General features: G+C 38.7%; 1 protein-coding gene across 1 annotated transcript in view; it reads left to right on the top strand.

The window, feature by feature from the left end:
* LOC107308202 (complement C4-A-like) overlaps window positions 1-24,251 on the top strand; it is a 44,534-nt gene that overhangs the window by 3,467 nt on the left and 16,816 nt on the right. Inside the window, exons 2-24 of the mRNA XM_015851903.3 lie at window positions 3,729-3,809; window positions 4,483-4,675; window positions 7,081-7,264; window positions 7,656-7,726; window positions 8,009-8,094; window positions 9,100-9,182; window positions 9,334-9,421; window positions 11,538-11,643; window positions 11,821-11,944; window positions 13,072-13,187; window positions 13,899-14,066; window positions 14,785-14,982; window positions 16,643-16,834; window positions 17,601-17,750; window positions 18,145-18,271; window positions 18,605-18,676; window positions 19,068-19,274; window positions 19,824-19,935; window positions 20,164-20,234; window positions 20,836-20,975; window positions 21,867-22,079; window positions 23,110-23,161; window positions 23,625-23,705. Coding sequence (XP_015707389.2) covers window positions 3,745-3,809; window positions 4,483-4,675; window positions 7,081-7,264; window positions 7,656-7,726; window positions 8,009-8,094; window positions 9,100-9,182; window positions 9,334-9,421; window positions 11,538-11,643; window positions 11,821-11,944; window positions 13,072-13,187; window positions 13,899-14,066; window positions 14,785-14,982; window positions 16,643-16,834; window positions 17,601-17,750; window positions 18,145-18,271; window positions 18,605-18,676; window positions 19,068-19,274; window positions 19,824-19,935; window positions 20,164-20,234; window positions 20,836-20,975; window positions 21,867-22,079; window positions 23,110-23,161; window positions 23,625-23,705 — 2,899 coding nt within the window. The 5' untranslated portion in view covers window positions 3,729-3,744. The remainder of the gene's footprint in view (window positions 1-3,728; window positions 3,810-4,482; window positions 4,676-7,080; window positions 7,265-7,655; window positions 7,727-8,008; window positions 8,095-9,099; window positions 9,183-9,333; window positions 9,422-11,537; window positions 11,644-11,820; window positions 11,945-13,071; window positions 13,188-13,898; window positions 14,067-14,784; window positions 14,983-16,642; window positions 16,835-17,600; window positions 17,751-18,144; window positions 18,272-18,604; window positions 18,677-19,067; window positions 19,275-19,823; window positions 19,936-20,163; window positions 20,235-20,835; window positions 20,976-21,866; window positions 22,080-23,109; window positions 23,162-23,624; window positions 23,706-24,251) is intronic.

Here is a 24,251-nt window from a genome sequence, read left to right as displayed (position 1 = left end):
TACATCCTGTCTGTGACCAGGTCAGAGGCACTGATGCTGCCACAGTGAGTCAACACTTTCTGTTATCACACTGAAAACACTGAGGCAGATGTTTATAATGTGTGAGTAAATGCTGTTAGGGTTTTTATCCATGGAAAACAAAGCTGGGCATTCTGCCTAAATGTACATCTGCAGTGTGCTTGAAGAAGCCATCAGACTTTCCTGAAGACTCCAGAGAAAGAGGGGGAATTTTAATTTAGTGTTGTAATGTAAAAATCTGTTAAGTTCTTTTAAGAAAGACAGAGGAGTTCATACTGGATTATCTTTAAGGTCCCTTCCAACTCAAGGCATTCTATGATTTTTCTGTAAGTACAATGTGTATCTTACATGATTTGGGCAGGGTATGTCTATCCTAACTGTTGACAGGAGGGCTTTGGTGTTAATCCAACCAGTCACCCTCTGAAGACATCAACATTTGATGAGGGGATTGAGTGCACCCTCAGTAAGTTTGCAGATGACACCGAGTTGGGAGGGAGTGTTGATCTGCCTGAGGGGAGAAGGGCACTACAGAGGGACCTGGATAGACTGGATTGAAAGGCCAAGGTTAACGGCATGAGTTTCAATAGGACCAAGTATCAAGTCATGCATTTTGGTCACAACAGCCCCAGGCAACCGTGCAGGCTTGGGCAGCAGTGGCTGGAAAGTTGCCTGATGGAAAAAGACCTTGGTGTGCTGATGGACAGTCAGCTGAATATGAGCCAGCAGTGTGCACAGGTGGCCAGGAAGGCCAATGGCATCCTTGCTTCTGTCAAGACTAGGGAAGTCATCCTGCCCCCGTACTTGGCATTGGTGAGGCCTCACCTCGAGTACTGTGTTCAGTTTTGGGCACCTCAGTACAAAAAGGACATGGAGGACTTTGGGCCAAAGAATAAACCTACTGCAAGTAATCACAACACTGTGAAAACCTACAAGGTTCAGACAAAGTCACTGAAAGGAGAGCAAGTCCATCTCCCCAGGTGAATGCTGGCTAGTCTCTTCTTGTATATCTCAATCCCAGGCTGTTGTACTGAACTTTGGGTCAGCTGGAGAATCAATAGCGTTCCCAATGAGTAAATATGAGAGGACTTTGCCTTAAGAGAAAAGGCAGGCACAAAAGCTATTTCAGGGTGGCTTTCATGTGTTCTCTCTTACAAGCATGTATAAGGCTTTCAATAGGAGATTTTAATTTATCACTCTCTGTTATGTATATGCATGTAGTAACTACAAACTGCAGTCCCAGGCAAAATGAAGAATCTATGGCACAAGAGAAGCAGTAAAATGATCATTTTATACAAACTCCAAGAAGTACAAATTAAGCAAAAATAATTGTAAGACTAGTTGTATAAATAATTGTGAGACTGTATGTACTTGCTCTTGTGTTAGAGAGTGATAAAATCCCTATTTAATTAATCAGCTTATAGGAGTGAATGACTTCAGTATAATAGTCATACCTCACAAGGAGGACAAAAGCATGCAAAACCAATTAAAAAAGTGAAATCAAAAGGAAGAGCTTTTGCAAAGTCCCCTTTAAAAAGCAATCCATGAAAATGTCTCAGTGAGAGTTCATAATGCAGCAAAGCATAACTGCAGCCACCAAAGCAAAGAGCTATTTGTATAGCTGTATAAACAGACCTCACTCCCCTGACAAACAAGCCAGCCCAGACAATGAAATCTCTGACAGAGACAAGAACCAGGGTGAGATTTTGCTGTGAATTCACAGTCCCTTTGACTTCAGAGGTGGCACATCACTGCTGGCCATGTTACAGGCTTCTGCATGTGATGTCACTTTACCTAGGAGATATCCTTGTGTTTTTCCCAACGAAAAGCCACCCAGCTTGAAGTTGTTGATTTGTTATTATTATTATTATCTCATTTTGTTATTTGTCTGGAACAAAAATAATGATTCATTCATTATGGCCTCAAGTTGCGCCAGGGCAAGTTTAGGTTGGATATTAGGAAGAACTTCTTTACAGAAAGGGTAGTTAAGTACTGGAATAGGCTCCCCAGGGAGGTGGTTGAATCGCCATCCCTGGATGTGTTTAAGAGCCGTTTGGATGTGGTGCTCAGGGATATGATTTAGTGTAGGGTTGTTAGAGTTAGGGTACTGGTTAGGCTGCGGTTGGACTTGATGATCTTCAAGGTCTTTTCCAACCTGGGTAATTCTGTGATTCTATGAGTCTATGATTCACGTTCATTTTGTTCCTGCTTTTGTGACTGAGGTTTTTCAGTGCTTACATTAGTTCTGACCACATGTGGCAGCAATGTTAAATGTTTCTAGGAGGGAGCCATATCCCATCCTGCTTATCTTCTGCTGCTTTTAATTAACTTCTCCCATTATCTTCTCTTCATTTATGTAATGGTGAGAAGTGTTTATTTTGCCAGCCATTTCTTAGCAAACTTCTTCCATAAAAAGACCAAGAGCCCTGTTCCCAAGAGAATTTTTCCACAAAACTTGTATTTTTCCTAAGCAGAGATACTCCTTGGGGTAGAAATCTCTGCCCTTCTTCACCAGTTTGCTGGAGTCTTGTATGACAGAGCTCCCAGAGGAAATTGTGTGATTTTGGCTTGGAACTGAATCAGATTTATCAATGCATCACTACAGTGGAAATGAGAGGGTGGGGCAAGGTGAGGGTCCCTTCACCCTCACAGGACTGTGGCCTGTGAGTCCCCTTAAAAATAAAGGTGTGCTGCCTTAAGGCATCTACTGCTAAAAATTAAAGATACCAGCTTAAATGTGGAATGCTAAAGGGCAGTTTAACTTCAGAACTCGTGGGCAGCCATGTGATCATTTCTGGGATTTCAGCTGCCTGCAGATCAGATGGGCATTTTTCCATTTTTCTGAGTCAACAAAATTGTGTTTGGGAAACAACAATTTCCAGGCTTGCAAGAATGGGAAATGGAGAAAGTTTCAGTTTCAGTCTTTCATCTTTTATCCAAACAGGATCCTGCACAAGCAGTTCTGTTTCAGGCATTTTTTTTCTTCAGTTTTTGAGTATTCCGTAACCTAAGACATAATATGTCATTTGTGCTGTGTGCAAGTGCCTTCAGCCAATGAGCCATTTTACGTGTTTATGTTGAGTCTAATTACCCTTTGAAAAAACTCTCAGTCTTGACTACAGAGGAAAATTGGGCTGACTAGCTTAGTGACATCCGTTTTAATCCCATTTAAGTTAAAGGAGTTGAACTGCCATCATGAACTACAGATGGCACTAAGATGTACACATATACTACAGTTCCTTTTGTGCTGTCTAAACCAGAAGGACAAACCCTCTATTCTTTGTTGGACTACAGAAATACCAGGAGTTAAGTAATAATGTAGAGAAGGAATTTGTTGCATTTGTCTTCATTTAATATTGACTTACAACCATTTCTTTAGCCTTGTTTAATTTTTGGTTTGACTTCGTAGCATTCATGAAAACTTTTCATTCTTCGTGATGTTTAGTTACTGTAAGGTGTACGTACTGAAGGTGGGAAGAGAATGAATGAATAATCAAACATAAAACTGTGGATTAGTCTGGAATGTCTCTCCCCAGGCTATTAATTTGTGCACTATTAACATGTCCATCATTATTGGTTGTACAGTTTTGGAAGTTATTAATAAATAACCAAGATGGGTAATATACTTAGCTGCAATATGCCACTGGCCAATACTTTCACTTTGCAAACCAAGGGTAGATCGACAGTGGGTTTTTCGTATTTCTGTTTTGCAGATGCTGTAGTTTTAACATGGAAAGTCTGGTATTTTTGACGAGCTTTTTTTTGCTGCTAGCCAGTACACAGCAAGAACCTTCGTAAGTAAATATTATTATTTTATTAACTTTTCACTCATAACGAATCCTTTGGAAAAGAAAGTAGGAAGTGCTTATGGTCTTGAAAGAGAAGGGCAACACTGAGCTCTGCTCTGTGTGACAGTGACAGGGCCTGAGGGAATGGCATGGACCTGCATCAGGGGAGGGGCAGCTGGAGGTGAGGGAAAGGGTCTGCACCAGAGGGAGGTGGGCATGGATCAACAGGGAGGAGTTCAAGTAACATTGGAACAATGTTCTCAGAAATATTGTCTGCTTTTTGGGTGGTGCTCTGTGGAGCCAGGGGTCCTTGTGGGCCTCTTCCAACTCGTGATTCTACATGAAGTTACGTGAATTCATAATGTCAGATATATCTTGACATATTGCAGTTGTTTTTTCTCTCCTATCTGTAGGGGTTGATCTTTTGAAGAATCTAATTTATATGACACAGAATTTGGGGATCAATCAGAGAGTATCTGCCTTCTTTAACATATACTCTAACTAGCAAGGGTGGTAAGATGGCTGACTTCCACAGGGCCCTTATAACCTTGACTATTTTTGTGATAGTGGAACTGACAAGTCTGTTCTTTTCTTTAACATTCATGTTGGCTAAACATTATGCTATGCAAAAAAAAAAAAAAGCCTACGTATTGGTCAATCTATTCCTATGTGATTTTAGATTCCTCATCACTGCACCAAATGTGGTTCATTTGGGTGCACAGGAGACAGTAACCATTCAAGTTCATGGAGCAAAGAGCCCAGTTCATGTTACTGCATATTTCAAAGATGAGGTGAAAAATCGGCTTTTATCAGATAGAATCAGCTTCAACCTTAACCAGGGGAACAACTACCAAGAGATAAAAAAAATAATGGTAAGTCTGCCATTATAATGATATAAATGCTTATCCTGGGTACAAATCATAATCTGTGTTAAAAATGGATTGGAACAGAGATAACATTGATTGCTAGAGTGAAATGAGAAAACATCTGCATCAGTAGTGGCAACACTTTTAATCCAATAAGCTAATAAAGTGATGGCTTGTACTCTTCCGTGCCTAATCATCAAGCCTAGGGTACTGTCACATGGTGATGAAAGATCTTTTCATCAGTGTTGATCAGTGATGAAATTAATTTTTTAAACTTTTTTTTTTCCCCCATTCTTCTATAAATCTGTGTCATTCGGGGGGTTAAGTCTTTTTGATTGATTTTTTTTTTTTTTCATTTGAGGGGTTTGTTTTCCCTCCTGGAAGTGCAGCAGTGTAATCCTTCAACTGTTTTCATGGCCTTATCATTTCCTTGGCCATCATATGAAAAGGGGGAATACTTGAAAAATGTGCAGTCTCTCAATCCAAAGAATGTAACGTTTCCACAGATGTTTAAGTTGATTTATTCTGCTTTACATCATTTGCTTCACACACAATTCTTTGACAGAATTTTAACACTTAGTTCAGTAGCACTGATTGGCTCCATTTGGTTGGAAGCAAGACACAGCAATACTCAGTTTTGTTTTGTTTACTTGCAAAGCCATGGGTGCCCAACCTGTTGACTTGCCTAGGCCACAGTGAGTGAAATTGTCTTGATCTATGTGTAATACACTTTATGTATAAGTACATCTGTATTTTAGACATTATCTTCAAACATTTAACTTATGTTACTTCCACACAGAAGAAAGAAGAAGTGTATGTTAAATACATAATTCAGTGAACTTACAGATTCTGAGGAAAAATGAGTAAATGTGGTATAATGTGTGTCTTCTGTAAATCTGCCTTTAACATGCTTGGATTAGCAGACAGACACAAGTTTATTCAGGTGATTACTACTTGTATATTCCCCCACATAGCAGAAACATTAATCAAATACATCCTGCAGAACTAATGAAAAACACATCCCAAATTATTCTATCCTTCTTCTGAGCTTCCTGAGAAGTTGAAAATTACAAAATTTGTCAGCACCACAGGAGTATTATGGATGTTTCTTTGACAGTGAACATGTTAACTTGCTAAATTATTTTATAATATAAGCCCAAGCTTAATAATTGAATAAGAAAAATTACATGTCTTCTTGATAACACATGCCTTCACAGGCACACACATGTAGGTGGGTTGAAATATTATTATCAGCAGTCACTGCTTTTTACTTTCCAAGTGGCACAAGTGTGTGCACCACATAATACATGCAGGTTTCAATTCAACCAACCGTGTGTGGTGGAGGTAAGAGGCAGAGACTGCACTGAGCCCTCCCATCCACAGCATTACGCTGTCACCTACACAGTCTGTGCTCAAGTTATGTGCAATTAACTCTTGAGAAATATCATTAATAATCACATAATATAAAAAGTTTACAATCTTGTGGAACTGCAATAATAGCTGCCCATGGTTCCATGTGGGCTGTGGGCCGTGGGCTAGACATGCCTGTCTAAAGCTAAAAGCTGAGGTGTCAAATCAACTTCATCTTGAGCAGGATGTTTAGAAATGTATTAAACTGCATGAGCTAAAATTCTGACCTCATGTACAAGATTTAAGCAAAGAAACATATCCAAAATCTGGGGCCTCCAGAACAGGAAGGACATGGAGCTCTAGGAACAGGTCCAGAGGAGGGCCACTGAGACGATCAGAGGGCTGGAGCAACTCCTATGGAGAAAGGCTGAGGGCTTGTTTAGCTTGGAGAGGAGAAGGCTCCAGGGAGACCTCATTGTGGCCTTCCAGTACTTGAAGGGAGTGTATATACAGAAGGAGGAATGGCTGAGTATAAGGGTGCATAGTGACAGGACAAGAGGGAATGGTTTTAAACTAAGACAGGGGAGGTTTAGGTTAGATATTAGGAGGAAGTTTTTCATACAGAGGGTGGTGACACACTGAAACATGTTGCCCAAGGATGTTGTGGATGCCCCATCCCTGGAGGCATTCAAGGCCAGGCTGGATGTGGCTCTGGGCAGCCTGGTCTGGTGGTTGGTGACCCTGCGCATGGCAGGGGGCTTGAAACTGGGTGATCATTGTGGTCCTTTTCAACCCAGGCCATTCTGTGATTCTATGGTATGAAAATGATATGGTAGCTAGAATTAAACATGCATGTAGACTGAAGAAAGGTCATTGGGCTTTTGTTATTGCCATTTGACAGAAAAGGGAGGAATAGATATTAGTTCTACTTACAAAGAAATACTCGGTAAGAAAGACAAAGTTGAGTAACTTCTGTTGAATTATGCTTCAGCTGGTTTTGGCCAACCGCTGTGTAACTCCAAGATCACCAGTTTCATGTCTGTTTCTTTCATTATTTTCAGGTCAAGCCAGGAAATCTGCAGCAGGATACATTCAAGAAGAGTAAAAATCCACATATTCTGCTTGTCAGTGAAAGCAGGGAGCTTCATAAGGAGACTGTTCAAAAAATCCGCATTCTCCTGTCGTCCAAGAAGGGCTACATTTTCATTCAGACGGACAAGCCTATATATACACCAAATTCTAAAGGTTAACATACAAATGCTTCACTTCAGATGCTGAATATAGGTGTTACACATGGGCATGATTTAGAAAAGTAATAATGTCTTAATCCTCTCTAATGTATTTCCTTGTCTTTTAACCACAGCTATCTCTGTACATGCAAGCCAGCCCAGATTTAACATTTGTGTCCTGCTGCCAGGGCTTTTGTGGGGTCTGCACTGCATATCAGAGCAAACACATGGAAATGAGAGAGGAGTCAGAAAGTCTTTCTCTTCTTACAATGAGAGCCCCTCCCAAAACTGGTTAACAGTTCGAGTTGGTGATCTTTAACAACCTAAATTTCTATGACTATAGTAATTACTATAAAGAAAAGCCAGAAAATAAGTATGTGAACACCTTTTCTTCTTCCTTTAACCAGTAAGATACAGGATATTCATTCTGGACAATGCTATGAGGCCATCAGAAGACACAGTTACAGTTGCTGTGCTTGTGAGTATACAAATACTTTTATTGGGTGCTTCTTCAGCACAGGCATTATGAAAAGTCTTCCACAAATAGTACAAGAGTAAAACCATGGCTATAGCTCCACTCTTTTCCTCATCGCTCTTCGCATATTGTGAGATATAATTCATTGTTGGTGCATGGAGAGAGAGAAAAGGCATGAAAATTAAGGTCAGAAAATAGCGTATGTCTTCCTTAGGATCAGTACATGAATGTGAGTTTCTTTTTTAATATCTGGCTTATGTTTGCTTGTTTTCACTCTCTCAACAGAATACAAAAGGGATGGTGGTTATGAAGTCAGAACGGAAAATAAAAGCAGTCTTCAGTGACAATTTTGAAATACCTGATGTTGCTGAGTATGTTACTATGCCCTGTGCATTAACACAGTTCAGAAGTCCTAATGCCTCCTTGTTAGTTTTTGTTTAGGCCCTTCATCTTCCTTTTGGTATTACTGCAGTGTGTTTAGAAACCTTTATTTTGCTAAGAAACAATTGAGCAAATGCTTAACTATCTGCCTCAGTCATATGAAGAAAGGTTGGAGAGAACTGTGCTTATCTAGTTTGGGAAAGAGAAGGCTCCAGGGAGACCTCATTGTGGCCTTCCAGTACTTGAAGGGAGTGTATAAACAGGAAGGAGAATGGCTGTTTACAAGGGTGGATAGTAATAGAACAAGGGGGATGGTTTTAAACTGAGGCAGGGGAGGCTTAGGTTACATATTAGGAGGAAGTTTTTCACACAGATGGTGGTGACACACTGGAACAGGTTGCCCAAGGAGGTTGTGGATGCCCCATCCCTGTAGACATTCAAGGCCAGGCTGGATGTGGCTCTGGGCAGCCTGGTCTGGTGGTTGGCGACCCTGCACATAGCAGGGGGTTGAAACTGGATGATCCTTGTTGTCCTTTTCAACCCAGGCCATTCAATGATTCTATGATACAATATGATATGACTACATCCAGGAGAGAACTTCTGTAAGGGTTTAATTTATAAAGTGATTTGAAATGGACTTGAGCTTTTACTTATCATTTAGTGTGGTTTTTAATGTCATTTTGACATCACAGTGAAGATGAGGTAGGTAATATACCTTGAAAAGCCTGTTTCCTTAGGTTTGTCAGAGGCAATGCATGTTACATGCTGTTTGCAAATGTACTATCTTACAGTTTCTCATAGAAGTCTGTTGGAGTGTTACCTAGAAAACTGGGAAGTACTTTTCTAGCTCATACGAGAAATGAGAAATCTGTTGACAAATAGATTTTTAGATTGAATCATAAAAAGGACAAAACTAGCAATAACTGAAATACTTTAGCATCACAACATATCTGAGAAATCTTAATTAATTATTTTCTACTGAATCTGAACTTTAGGCCTGGAAGTTGGAAAATCAAAGCCTGGTTTCAGCAGTATGAAATGTCCAATGCTTCAGCTGAATTTGAAGTTAAAAAATATGGTAAGAGAATACTTAAATGGGATTATACAGAAAACATCATCACTACCAATTTAAAGATATACTGCGGTGATTAAATCTGGCTGTAACAAGATACTAAGGATTCAATTCACAGCATTTCTTTTTCTCATTGCTATGTCTTTTGTACATGCAGAACTTCCATCTTTTGAAGTCAAACTGATCCCACTTCAGCCATACTACTCCATCTGGAGTGAAGACTTCGTATTTGATATCGAGGCCAAGTGAGTGTGTTCAAATTGAGGTCATTTTAGAAGGCAGATAGGTAGATAATGAACTTCGCAACCAGGTTCTGAATTTATTTGAATTTAATTTTGTCCTCTTGTACTCTCTGTTTCTGCTTTATTGCTAAATCTTGGTGTTGGTGTGAAGTGCTACATGGGTCCAAGAGGTGGTGATCAAAATGAAACAGGATTTTCTGAATACTTGACAATTTTAGCAGATGGATGACAGTTTAGAGTTCTCTGTGTTGCTAAGAAAGAATCCCCGGAGTACCCTGTGAAAGCAAACAGGTTTCAGTATCAGTCTCCTTTTGCTTGGCTGAGCAAACTCAGCACCTCTGATCTTGGCAGCATGGAATCATCTTGGTTGGAAAAGGCCTTCAGCATCACCAAGTCCGGCAACCTACCAACTCCCATCACTAAACCAGCTTCATTAGTACCACATCCATATCTCTTAAATACCTCCAGGGATGGAGACTCCACTGCTTCCCAGGGGCAGCCTGTTTCAATGCAAGACCACACTGTCCATGAAGAAATTAATCTTAATATTCTATCTAAGCTTTTCCTGATTTACCTGGCAAAAATCCAACACCCTCCTTACTGCAATTTCCTTTCATCTGGCTCTGCATCATCTTCTCTGAACAACTACTGTTCCTTCAGCCACTCCTCATAACACTTGTTTTCTAGTCCTCTCACCAGCTTCACTGCTATTCACTTGCTCATCTTTATTTCTTTTATACTCTTTATTCTTGTTATTCTCTTTGTTAGTTTTATTCATGATTTGTTGATAATATCAGTGATACCAGATAACTCGAATTTTCTTTATGTGTTACTGAAGCATTCAGTTTTGAGTTTATGAGTTCTTTGTATATACTTCACTATTCATTAATGTTGTAATTATTTAAGAGGCAAAATAACTCAGTACTGTTCTTTTGTTTATTGAAAAGGTCCTAATGATGTTAATAAGGCTTGCTTGACTTTAATCAAAATCCACGTATCAAATCCCTTTTATTCAAGCTTGCTGCTCTGAACTGGCCATGCATGTAATTAACAAAAGATTATTTGATATATTGACTGTTGTTTCCCTTAGTTGCTAGTTGTGACATTTTAAGCAGTTTTCATAAGAATTCCTAGTCAGTCTTCTGAAAAATTTTAGTTTCACTGGTACAGATGAAGGCAGTTGATCAGGTCAATTTGAAAGTGTCACTGTTTAAACAAAAAATAAGCCATTGTAGAACTGAAAAGAAGGATTTCCACAGCAAGAGACAATACTGTGGGGGGTTAGAGTAGGTGATCTCTAGGGGTTTCTCCAGCACAAACAGTTCCATGATTCTATGATGTGAGTGTTGATTGGTTTCATGTGGCACACTGCTGCAGCTCTGCAGAAGGATGCCAAGGATCCTGTATCTGCCAAGATCTCCTTGAGTAAGGAGCCTGCTATGTGCAACAACATACCCTGTTATCTCTCCCCATCATCTGAATGAGAGCTCAGGCATGTTCTGGCCTAATAGCTGGAAGTATTTCACTCACAAAAGGCATTTATGCTATATTGCCTGAATGCATATGAGAGATATGAGGTGGAGGGTGTTTACTCTGCCTAATGCAGATATGGAATCCTCAGCAGATGAGACCTGAGCCTCAAGGTCCTTGGAGGTACTCATGCTTCAGATAGTTCCCTGATACTGCTCAGTTCAGCACAAAGGAATTAGTAGTTCATCCATATCATATACACTGGAAGCCTCCCTTGATCCCTGAGAAGTGGGCTAGTTGTGTCAGGTACCTGTGCCAATAACATTCTCTTTAGTTTGTAAACAATACAGAAACCTACTCAAGTATAAATTTTGTCAGGTGATGACTCCTCTGCATGGGATTCTGACAAGGTGATTTACTACATGCATCCATCTAGTGAAGTCACTGTTTCTTACATGGGCTTGAAGCAGTCTTCATGTTTTCATGAAGTTCCAATAGTTTGGAATTGTTTTTCATTTTCAAGGTATCAGTTACAGTCAGTATGTTTACAAGTATGTCTATTATATTTTAGCATAAAATTATTAATTTTATTTGTGCTTGCTTTTTGTCAGTGTAATGATACATCTCCTCACTTTTCTTCCTTCAAAAGGCACTCTTATGGAAAAGGGATTGAAGGGATTGCATATGTACGATTTGGCATAATTGATGAAACTGAGAACAAAGTCTTTCTTCCAGGCCTGGAACAACAGCTGTCAGTAAGTACTACTAAAGTTCAATGGAATTATTCAGCTTTATCCCAAGTGAGCTGAGTATTGTCAGAAATCATTGAAATATACATCCCTGTAGTACTATAGTCATGAAAAGAACATATTTTTTAAATTCTAATGGAAAAAAATCAGCAAAGGCAGAGACTTTTTTTGCTTCTCTTATAGATTCAAAATGGAAAAGGAAGAATTACTTTAACTACACCACTTCTGGAAGAGAAATTAAAAAAGAGCATTTCCACTCTGGAAGGGTTTCATTTATATGTTGCCGTTACTACTGTAGAGACTGCAAGTGAGTAGATTATGCCTTTGCTAATACATTTTGTAATATTTACATTGAACTTTCTCTAGGATGATAATTCACGTAAGCAACTTTGTCCCATATTAAGCAGCCCTGTGAAGATATCTAACACTTCCTAGGCCATATTAAGTGGCATCAGATGCCTGTATATAGGTAACTGAATTGCTGTTCCCCTTATGACCTTGTCTGAGTGTTTGCCTCAGGAGTACTCTTTACATGCAGAGTTATGAGCTGAACATGGTGCTCTACCTTAATTTGATCCCCAACTAGATGGGCTGTCAGTGGAAAGATGAAACACTTACCACAGCCATAGTGTGATGCAGAGTCCTTATGATTCATGCTAGTTCTCATTAAGCCTTGTCGCATTTTTCATGCCGAGTTACAGTAAGTTATCTTAACAGTTATCCTGTTTTAACATTGATTGTTGACTATTTCAGCTGTTCCACTATAAAACTTCTATTGAAAATGCAATGCCTAGGAGACCATCTATCCCACACACCAGCTGGCTAGGAACTGACATCAAATCCTTACATATCTCTTCTATGGCCTACATAATGTAGACCCAAAATGGTGGCAGGGCTAATTTAAATTCATGTATTCTATGTTGAAGACTTAAAAGGTAAACTAGGCCAGAATGTAGTACAGTACCAGCACATAGGCCAGAATATAGTACAGTACCAGCTGTAGAGAACTTTACTGGCACATTTCCACCTTGTAGTGTTTAAAGCAGAAAATAAGAACTAAGGAAGTTATGTCTCTAAACACGCTTCATTTTAATCAAGCCAAGCTTTTAGAAGTAGTTGGAGGAAATGTAACCGAGCACTTCATGTCTCTCAGTTTCCAAGCTCTCAAGAGCACACAGTTGCTGGTGCCAAAAGGTTGGAGCACTGGACACAGAGATCTGCCATTGGGCTGGCCCATCAGTAGTTGTGTTCCCAGTCCTCCTGTACCCAACTCCCCTTCTCAGTACTGAAGCTCTTTAGGGAGGAATCATGTTACAGTTTTCTTTATATCCAGTGATTAAAGTGCAGTGAACATGGAAAACCATAGATGCTATAGTAATAGGTAAATAAGTAGTTATTACTCTCATGGCAATGGGTACTCTTTGATACCAACAGGTGGAGAGATGAGGGAAGAAGAACTCAGCAATGTAAAGTTTGTGAAATCTCCTTATGTTGTTGATCTGTCTAACACCAAGAAGTACTTTGTGCCTGGAGCCTCCTTCTCTGTTGTGGTATGCAGTATTTAGCCACCTCTGCCTCCATAGAAATAGATTTATATTTGTTTGTAAAACTCTTATCCAATGGGAATTTTGTAGAAGAGACCTTCAGTAAGAGGCCCAACATGGAGCTTCTGTTGGTGTTTCTGGTTTGTCTTGAGCTTGAGCAAGGAAATCAAAGCCAGAAGATGCTGCTTCTGTTTTGGGAGTCATTTGTGCACTGTTGTATTACAAGGTTTTATAAAACCTGTAGCAGTCTATTCCTCACTTCGATATGGAAAGGTTAAAAGAATCACGTTGTATCAGTTTAATCCTGTATCAAATTAAAAATATGAAAACCAAAATACAAAGTATTGACTTTTTTTTTCATTTCATTTAAGTTAGTGAGTTTTAAAAACTGAAATCTTCAGGTTTTCCTTCAAATTTCTTCTACAGGCTGTCAAGGTTAGAAATTTACCTAAAAAAAGGTGAAGAAGAATATCTCTGAGATCTGATGCAGGACAGAGATCTGGGGCAGTTGTTAATAATTATTTGCTGATTTTAATCTTAGCTGTAGTCCAGACTGAGTCAACTGCTATAGTTTTCTCTCAGAGATGAAATCTATAAATGTTTCTGTGTACAGTTTTACATTTCTTTTTAATTTATAAAACTACTTGCTTCTTCTCTGTGGGCATTTTTTAAACCAAAAGTGTCTTTAAAGTGACAAAGATTTTTTTTTTCCAATAGGCCTCTGTCGCTTTGGTTGATGGCTCTCCTGCTGCCTCTCTGCCTGTCACTGCTACTGTGTCCATACCTGGAAAGTCCTCCATGAAGAAGACTGCACTTTCTAATAATGATGGCCTCATCCCCCTCACATTTGACATCCCTGCAGATGCCCAGTCTCTTCAAATAATGGTAAGGAAAACCCAGACACTCGTGTTTAAAAGCATACTGTTAAGAAGATCACTTAAGAAAACTGCAGATGTCTGCAGAGCTGTTCTGTTTTCATTATCACAGAGAATGGAAGGTTAATTCTTGTACCATATTCACAATTTTGTCAAGGTTGTATTAGATATCAGACAGACCAGGGTCCTGAGGGATATCTAGCTGAAATGAATGACAGACTCTTGTACATCAGAGCTTTGAGAGTGTGTATGGATGGTGACCCTTTTTTGTATGGTTCCAACTTGCCTTTTCATGATATGGAAATGTGAATGGGTCCGTAGGGAGTATTAGCCTGAGAAGTGATAGCAAATGATGAAAAGAGGGCATAGAAAAATATCAGGTGCAATACAGACTGGATGCTCAGAGGGTTTGACTATGTGCACATTATAAAAACAGAAAAGAAAAAAAAAAGCTATTGAATTACCACTGTGTGATTTTAAGCTATTTATTCTGATTCAGAAAAGGCCATTCCTGAAAAATATCAATCACTAGTACAGCAAGAGACAAAATAAGGTCAGTAATGAAAAACATTGGTCTTTTGATCCTATGTCCTACTAACATGATCTCCATGGGGTCTCGTCTCATTTCTCAGCATTTTCAGAATAACATGGCAAGATGTGAATTGAGTGGTACTGCGCATGTCTCTTGAGGGACATTTAACTCATTCTGTCCTTTCCTCCCCTGACAGGTAAAGGCTGAAGAGGGAAAAGAAAGATTAGAATCACCTGAAACCAGTATCAGAGCTGAAAGATACCAATCTTCTACCCGCAACTATCTTAGCATCAGCATCCCACATACTGTCGTGGCACCTGGGGATACTTTACAAGTCACCTTAAATGCCATTCGTCAGTCTGGCAGTGGAAAGATTGACTACTTCTATTATATGGTAAACAGAATAGTGGCATATCAGTAATATCTTCTAGAAACTATACTCTCCAGAACATCTAACACAGGCAAAGTGATCAGCATCCCAGTACACCAAACCTACTAAGAGAGGTTGAGGGAAGTTGGCTTGTGCTGTTTGGGGAAGAGGCTGATTGAGTTACTACCTCAAATCATTTGAAGTGTGATTGCTGGCATAACAAACTTTCCTGGTGGTGCCACATAATGTTACCAGGGACAAAGTTTATGCATTGTAGCTTGAAAGAAGTTTACCTCACTGTGAGCAGATCATTTATATAAATTAAGTTTCTACCCCTAGAAACAGAAAACCCAGTTGTGTTCTAGGGGACCTTGAATATCTCTGAAAATGTCTTTTGAGGATATCTATTGCGTATTACATGAATAGTACATGATTCTGAAATTACCACGGATTCATGTTATTTGCAGTTGATGTCAGTTAACAAGCAGGCAACAGTTATATCCAAAAAAAGATGAAGGGACACTGAAGGCATTGACCATTATGGTCCTAAATAACTTCTTGAAACTGGAACAAAAGGTCAGTTCTGTAGATGGAAAAGCCAGGAAACAATAATGCTCAGCCAGGACCAGGCTTACAAAATATTTGTTCTGCTTAAAGAGACAAATGAATTCACAGATACATTCCAGGAGCAAATCTGTTGCATGTGAAATGTGTTTAATTTCCTTTCTTCTCCTCATAATTTCCCTTGGCAGCTTAAATTTCCCAGGCTGATAAACACCGCAGCAAATGTTTCCATTTATTTTTAATAGGACCCGTATATATTGGAATAATTGTATCCCAAGGAGTTAAATTTGAGGTTAGAGAGATTGTTTTAATCACAGGGCTGAGCACAGTGTTGACATTGCTGCTGATGATCTCTTGGAAGAAGTAGAGCTGTGCACGCAGGGGCATTGCCAGAGCTCAGCAATGAGACTCTTTCTCAAACTTTGGTCCTTAAATGAAGACTGTGAGGATTTCAGACAAGGTTATAACATAGCTTTGCTTCTTTCTCAGGCCCACTCCTTGTGCATTTAGGAAAGCTGAGTGTGTTTTATTTGCTGACTACTCATGAAAATAGGAAGCAAATAGTTAAATAGTGCAAGATATGCAAAAATAATTTAAGGGCCAGTCTATGATACTTTACACTGAATAATATTTGGGTGGTGAAACCTCCCATTCCAATCCCTCCACATCATTTGAAATACTCACTACAGTTGGTAGATTAAATACAGCTGATATCCTCGTGAGGGTGATGACCTGTTATTGCAGAACACAGAAGTGAAACTGCCATGTCTGAGCAGTTTTCAAGTTTCAAGTTTTCAAGTTTCCAAGTGGAGGGAGGTAGACTTACATTCAGATTTGGGGCACAGGACCAGTGCAGCAGACTTCTCTCCTAGATGCTCTTTTCTGGTCTCCTCCAGGGTACTGTTGGGGAATTAAAACTGTTAGGTGCCATTACAGAATAAAGTTCAAACAGATATGGTCTCAGAAAATTATATATATGCAGATACATAGTATAATATACATAATATACACAATGCGTCTAATAGATATAACAGATAATGCATATAGATGATAAAATTACACAATGTACTGTGTGTCGTGTGTTCATTACTCTTGATCTCTCTTATGTTTGTTTCTATAGGTTTTAGCAAAGGGACAAGCTGAGCTGTTGGGAAGGGTGTCTTCCTCAAACAAAGTCATAAACCTCAAAATCACTGAGAAGATGGTGCCTGCTTTTCGCTTCTTAGCTTACTACTTCATTGCCAACCAGGGCCATCAAGAGATTGTTGCTGATTCTGTATGGGTAGATGTTATGGATGTCTGTGAAGGAAAGGTAAATTCAGAGCAAGTAGCTTCTAGTTTTGTATTATTACAAAATAATAACAAATATAAAATTTTATCAGCAGAGAGTGCAGATCTGGGGTTGAAATATGAGAGGTATGGTGGACATTTTGTTCCTTATTTTAAAAGGGAATCATCACAATTCTTGCTAAAAGGTGCAGCTAGTAGAGATTCCCAGGAATGAAGTCACAAAAAGTCCTTTTCTATAGGACAGGTTATACCCTGAAGAGATGAAAAGAGCCCAGAGAGACTGCAGATGCCCCATCTTGAGGCATTCAAGATCAGGCCAGATGTGGCTCTGGGCAGCCTAGTCTAGTGGTTGGTGACCTTGTCCATAGCAGGAGGGCTGTAACTGGGTGATCTTTGAGGTTCTTTTGAACCCGGGCCATTTTATGACTCTATGAACATTTTTCACAATAGCATGATACACAATTACTGAAGTGTCAGCCATTCAAAATAACTTTTGTTTCCACTGGAAAATAACAAAAAAGGGACAAAGCCCCTACGCATACTTTTTATTCACATTGGTGCTTATATCCCATAGTAAGATAACATCCAGATACATCTTTAAACTTTCCTCTTAGTGCCCTTGTGAGGGTTATCTGCCAACAGGTAGAATTCGAAGCAGAAACACCGCCAAACAGAATATCCCCCAGCCTCATGCTGCGGACAGACACAGGTGACAGTACTGTCTGCCCAAAGAGTGTCTGCGTTTTATTAACAAATGTGACATTTTCGTTTCAATATTTTCTGTTTAGATTAAAGTGAGAACAGAACATGAGATATACGAACCAACCAACAACATCAAATTACAGATTGAAACGGACCATGTGGGAACTGTTGCCTTAGCTGCGGTTGATAAAGCTGTGTTTATTCTGAACAAGAAAAATAAACTCACATCCAAAAAGGTAAGATAACTTTAGGAAGAATATGTCACGCTTGCTAGCCAGGAAATTTTTTTCCATTACTGATGAGAGGATGAAAATGAGATTAATAGCTATTAAATGCTTAATCCAAACGTTGCTAAACATGAAAATGTTTTTGCTCCTGCAACTTAAGATACATTCAAATGAGAAGTTTGGGAATTCCCAGGTTACAGCAGATAATTTTGTAAATTAAAAAATAAAAAAAGAGCATTAATTGAAATTATTCTACAACCAAAACATCCCTCAGCTTTAGTCTCAGTTTCCAAGTATAGTTTACACTAAGTTTCTGCAAGTTAAAGGCAATGAGAATTTTATTATAATAGTAATAATAAAATTGCAAGTATGTACAATCCATCTATGGTATTTTATTTGGCAGGTATTTAAGGCAATGAATTCATACGATCTTGGATGTTCTGCAGGCGGTGGTGCAGATAGTGCTCAAGTTTTTACTGATGTTGGTCTTGCCTTTTTATCAGACACAATTAAATCCAATGTTCGGGAAGGTAAGTGAAACCTGTCCTTTACCTTAGATGTTTGTACAAATCAATCTACACTTGGTTGATTGCTTAAAAATTAGAAACATTTTATGATGCTGTTGTAAGAGCTGATGTCCCTGTGGATTTTTATTTTCCTGCTCTTCTGCTCGGTGCCGGCAGCTTAGGCAGCCCAAATGTTGGCTGCTGGTCACTTAGAGCAGGGCAACAATTGGCCAGGACTGAAAGAAATGGGTCTTCTGTAAATGAGATGTGTCCTAGTATAGGTCTTACATGATTGACATGAATTGTCTGACTGTTATTGTCATCTCAAAACTGAACTCTCCTATTCTGCCTTCCCAGGGTATACCTGCCTCCAGGCTACCAGAAGGGAGAAGAGATCTTTGGATTTCCGGAAGAAAATGTTAGGAATTGGTATGTCCACTCACTTGGGTGACATGAGAGGACTAGTAGGGATAGATGATATCAAGGTGATATTTCCTTTCAAGAAGTCACCAGAACTTTTGATAACAGTGACTTTCTTCAAGAACAAGGATATAGCCATGAATGTTCATACCATGATATCTAATTCCAGTGTGCCACATTCTCAATCCAAAGAAAAGGTTATACTGGAACATTTAAGATGTAATAGGTTCTATGCTTTGCTCCTCTGTGGACTGATGGAGCACAGGTCTCTTTTTATAGGTAGACTGTTTCAGTGTTAATTAATCTTTACTGCAAATAACAACAGGAATGAACACAGTGAACACCTTTATGCCTCCTGCTGCTTCTACACCTCTAATTCTGGCCCTTAATTATGTTGCAGCTAGCAAATATCAAGATGCTGATCTACGCAAATGCTGTCAAGATGGAATGAAAATAAATCCCATGAGGTTCTCTTGTTCAAAAAGGTTAATGAGAGTAACTGGCTCTCCCAAATGCAAAGAAGCTTTCAAGACCTGTTGTGAAAGTGCCATAGCCCTCAGGAAGGAGGAGGCAGCGAAGACGAGAACTGCAGTGAGCTTGGCGCGAAGTAAAAAATGATATGCTACTGTCTAAAGAAAGCTATCCTTCACAGAGGGGCAAAGGAAAGCTAAGGGTTGTTTAATCACTCATGGCTTTTTCATTAGTGGTGCTATCACTGTAACTCCCAAGTAACTCTAAAAAGCTGTTTTCAGCCAGGGACAGTTTTGTTTCTGTCCTTCTCCCTTTCTTCTCCCCAGTCTCTCTCTTTCTGATCAAACAGAACGTCACCAAAAAATCCCCTTCACATTGAAAATGATCATATTTAGAGTCTTTGCCACTCATTACTTAAGGGGAATTTTTTTCTTGTTTGGCACCATACAATTGTTGGACATGGAATGAAAAAATTGACTTTTCTCAATGACAAAAATCTTTGGTCATTGCTTCTCTCTCTATCTCTCTCTCTTTCCCTCTATTTTAATGCATACAATGAAATCCACATGAACTGTTTAGACTGCTTTTGTCAAAGTGCTGCCTTCTCTTTGACAAAAGCTCTGCAAGGCATTTTATGGTCAGCAACAGAAGTCCTCAGAAGAGAAATCTCACTTTTGTTTTATAGATTTTGATCAGGAAGAAGAAATATTTGAGGAAATGACTCTCAATTTGCGCAGTTATTTTCCTGAAAGCTGGTGGTGGCAATTCAAAGAAGTGAAAAATCCTGGAAACCATAGGTAATGTAATTATCTAACTAAATGAATGCATCCAAGTTTGAACAAAAATATATATGTATAAAGAACAGCTTTATATATTTTCTAGTGCTGAGGATTTCAGAATAATTCCAAGTATTTTGTCTCCAGAACAGAGTGAATATTTTTTACCTTATAATACTCAAAATACTCAAATAACAACATTTACTCATCATACATCCATTCTAACACATTTTATTTTGTGTTTCTTAGTGTAACCAACATTGCTCCAGACTCTATAACTACCTGGGAAGTTCAGGCGATAAGCATATCTCCCCAAAAAGGTGAAAAATATTGTTATTATGTTGGGTTGGTTTTGTGAGGATGAATAGAGAATGTGTGTTTCTTATGTCAGAGATGCAACATCAGTTTGACAGAGTGAGATAACCTGTACTGGAAAACAACCAAGTGTTTGTACCATGATATTTAGTTTCTTTTGTGCTATATTAAAGCTTAACTGGAGGTTAGAGGTAAATACATATTTTTGAAAACAAGGTGAAGGGGACTATGAAGGGTGGTCTGAACAATCAAAACAGCCTTCTTTTCTTTCAAATCTCAAAACAGTCTCATTTGTCTTTCCTGTGGCTACAAAGGCACAAGAAATGTAGTGACAATAATACTACTTTATATCTTAATATTTCTGGGAGTGAGCACTGACCAACTGCACCCAGGGGATGGTCGTGGTGCTTATTTATAAAAGTCTGGGAAATATCATTATGTTTTAAACATGGCCTCTGCAGGAAAGCTGTGCCACATTTAAATTACAAAATCTGCAAATATTTTTTCCAAATTTTGCCTATCAAAAGCCATGGCTGTTATTCCAGACACATAATTTTTGTCAGCTGATCTTAGGTTTGTAATAACTCTGTTTTCTCCTTATCCCAGGATTTTGCATAGCTGAGCCCCACACCTTTGATGTTTTCAAAGACTTTTTTGTGTCCTTGAGATTACCATACTCAGTTAAACGACATGAACAACTGGAAATAAAAGCAGTGATTTACAACTATCTGCCCAATGATCTCCAGGTAATATTAACACAGGCTCTCTGGGTAACCCATGCCAGTGTTGATACTTCTTGATGAAATAGTTTTCCCATTTTACAGGTGTAGCATTATGGTGATTTCGCACTGAAGGCCAAGTAAACTTTACCACATCACTCCCTCACTCTTCCTCAAAGGAAAGGAGTAAGAAAATGTGATAGAAAGGGGATCCAGAATTACAGCAAGGATGAGGAGATTATTTGCCATCATGTACAGAATCAACTCAGTGTATTATTAATATAATAAAAATTAATATATTATAATAAATTTAATATAATTTTTTGCCCATTGCTAACAAGCTAGAGCAATGGGAGCGAAGAGCAAATTATACCTTCTCTACTATACACCCTCTTCTATCTTCTTTCTCCAAGTGACACAGAGGAATGGGGGTTGCAGTCAGTCCAAAACACTTTATCTCTGCTGCTCCTTCATGGTCACTCTGCCGCTGTGTCAGGGTGTCTCTCCCTCCCATAGGATACCATCCTTCCTAAACTGATCCCTTCCTTAAATAAACTCTCCCAGAGCATAGCTATCATGGCTCATGGGTCAGTTTTGAAAGTGGCAGTCCCTTTTGGATCTGGCTCTGATCTGACATAAGGCAGTGATGAACTATGCTCACAGAGGCCACCCCACAGCCACCCTGCTACTTAAACCTTACTATATAAGCCAATACATGCAAAGGAAATTCAGGAGAGCTAAATGAAAAATCCTTTTTGTCTTTCAGAATACATGTATTGCTCTTTCCTTTTTAAACAAAAGTCTCCTTTTAGACCTGTTTCTCACTTCCCATTATCAGTTCAGCACTGGTGGAGCTGGACTGTTTTCCTTTGCAGTGATGCCTTAGCACTGATGGTGGACATTGCCTTGTTCCCATAGGTCACAGTGAAAATGGATGCAGTGAAGGGGCTGTGCACTGCAGAAGCAACAGGGAAGGCAGTGCAGCTGAAACTGGAGGCTAAGGGGAACTCAGCAACACCAGCCTATTTCTCAGTTGTTCCTCTGATTGTGGGAGAAATTCCAATTACCATTTCTGCCTTGGACTCAAATACTGGGCATAGTGATAGTATTAGAAAGAACCTCAAGGTCGTGGTAAGTATAACTAGTTGACAGTGTGCATTTCATTAGTATGTTTTTCTCCATATCAACATCTTTCAGTGCACATCTCTTAATCTTTAAATTTCACCTGCTTCATCAATATGCATAAAACACCCTTTTCTCTCATGAAGTCAAGATTGAATATATTCATCCAGTGTTTTGAGAAGGAAGTAGCCTTTCCTAAACATGAAGTTAGGCTTATTATTTTATATCTAATTAATGGATCTCTAAGAGTAACGATTACAAAGGTAAAACAAACACTTGCAAACAAAGATATTGTGTTGATTAGTTAGCCTTTCTTTTTAAAAATGGTGAAGAGAAATACCATTTTAGACAAAAATGGCTTTTGAAATGTCAACAATGACCTGCACAGACTCACTAGGGCATCCAAATAGCCCACTGAGAGAGATGAAACTTTGCACCATTAATGTCAACATTTCAGACTTGTAGATAAAGATGATGAATGGGATGATGCAAATGTACTGTTGTTACAGACCATAACTTTTCTAGAGACTGACAGTCTCAGACTTCAATGTTACACCAAAGTGTTAAAATTGTCTGTGGAAAATAGCTTTATAAAAGACAGGCTTTTGAAACAGGGACGTGTGGAAATCAGAAGGGAGAAACCTTTGAGTTTTACCAGCATTAGGAACTCAGAAATTGGTGGGTTTCATAGGAAACAGGCTTATGAAAGTGAGTCCACTTGTGAATTTACCTGCACAGCTCACAAAGCTGAGAACAAACTTTGAAGTTTCATTTTTTCCAGGTTTCAGTTAAAATAATTTCTTCTAAGGAAGTGTGTCAGTTATAATAAAATTCAGTAAAAAAAAGATTAGATTTTCAACTGGGACACTTTAATTCTGGTTTCAAGCTTCATTTTTGCCTGGAAATAAATTTCACTCCAAAATAACCTATTTCTGCCATCTGCTGGTCTGAGACAGATGTGAAGATCATGGATTTCATGCAATTTAATTTCAGATGTGAAATTGCAAAAGTTTTTACATTTCTTTCTTCATTTTTACAGGCTGAAGGTGTTTTACAAAGAGAAGAACAGACAATTTGCATTAACAGCAACTGTAAGTTATACTTAAGGGTTAGACATAGATGAAATCTTGAGTAGGCATAGGGATTGTGAAGCCTGCTGTTAATACAGTGAAATACTTCTTAAGTTTAAAAAATACTTCATCCAAAACACAGCAGAAAGACTCGGGAAAAACTAATTTTTGTATAGATGTTCATAACTGATTTGTGTTACGCTTGTGTTTAATGGTAGCATTATTATTAAGTAGGTTTCTACTTTATTAATGCGTATAAGAAAAAGAACAAAGAATTGAAATTAAAAGCAAAAACAATTATTGACTAAAAATTAAATTTAAAGATTATAAATACCTTTTTTCATACACTTCCATTTAACATTTCTAACAGCATTTCTGTTGTAATTTTCATCAACTGTGAGACATTTAATGAAAAGTATGTTCTAAAATTGCACTATAATTTTATGCTTAAAGAGTTTGGATGTTGAACTTTATTTATTTACAGTGAGATCCCATACATTGGACCTCAGCAGACCATCTGATATGATACCAGGCTCTGAGAGTCACATGTTTGTTAGCCTGAAAGGTAAATATTTTCCATCAATACTTTTTCTGGAGGTGAGAATAGACATGCCCCTTTTGCTGTTAATTTCTGAGCACCAAACCTCCATTCATTCCTAGATTTTCTGCCATAATCCAAATGCATGGGTCTTGCATGCCCAGGTTGTAAAAGCAAGGAGCCGCAAGATTCATCCAGCAGCTTACCTCTTTCTGATTGCCCCTTCTCATTTGTATTGGATAGATTAGTTCTGTCTCACTGTGCCCAGACCAAGGGCACTAAGGTCAAAGAACAGAAGAGCTGCCCATCAGCAGTAATCCCACAATGCATGTAGCCCTGTAGAAATTTGCTTTATTGTTTGGGAATAAGTATACCATACTCTAATTCATAAGTTCTAGAAATATCTGTTTTTCTAAAGAGAAGATATGTATAACCTTTCATTAATTTAATCAGATAATCTTTACACACTTATGCTCATGCATACAGAATTTAAAAACATGCAGTAGCAAACACTCATCAAAGTTAAAAGCAAGTTATCCCAGAAACTGTACAATAATGCATCCTTGATGCAAA

The sequence above is a fragment of the Coturnix japonica genome, chromosome 1 (genome assembly GCF_054131305.1).
Source record: "Coturnix japonica strain WE chromosome 1, WE-NBRP24, whole genome shotgun sequence".
Classification (NCBI taxonomy): Eukaryota; Metazoa; Chordata; class Aves; order Galliformes; family Phasianidae; genus Coturnix; species Coturnix japonica.
This window is presented reverse-complemented; position numbering and strand designations above follow the sequence as displayed.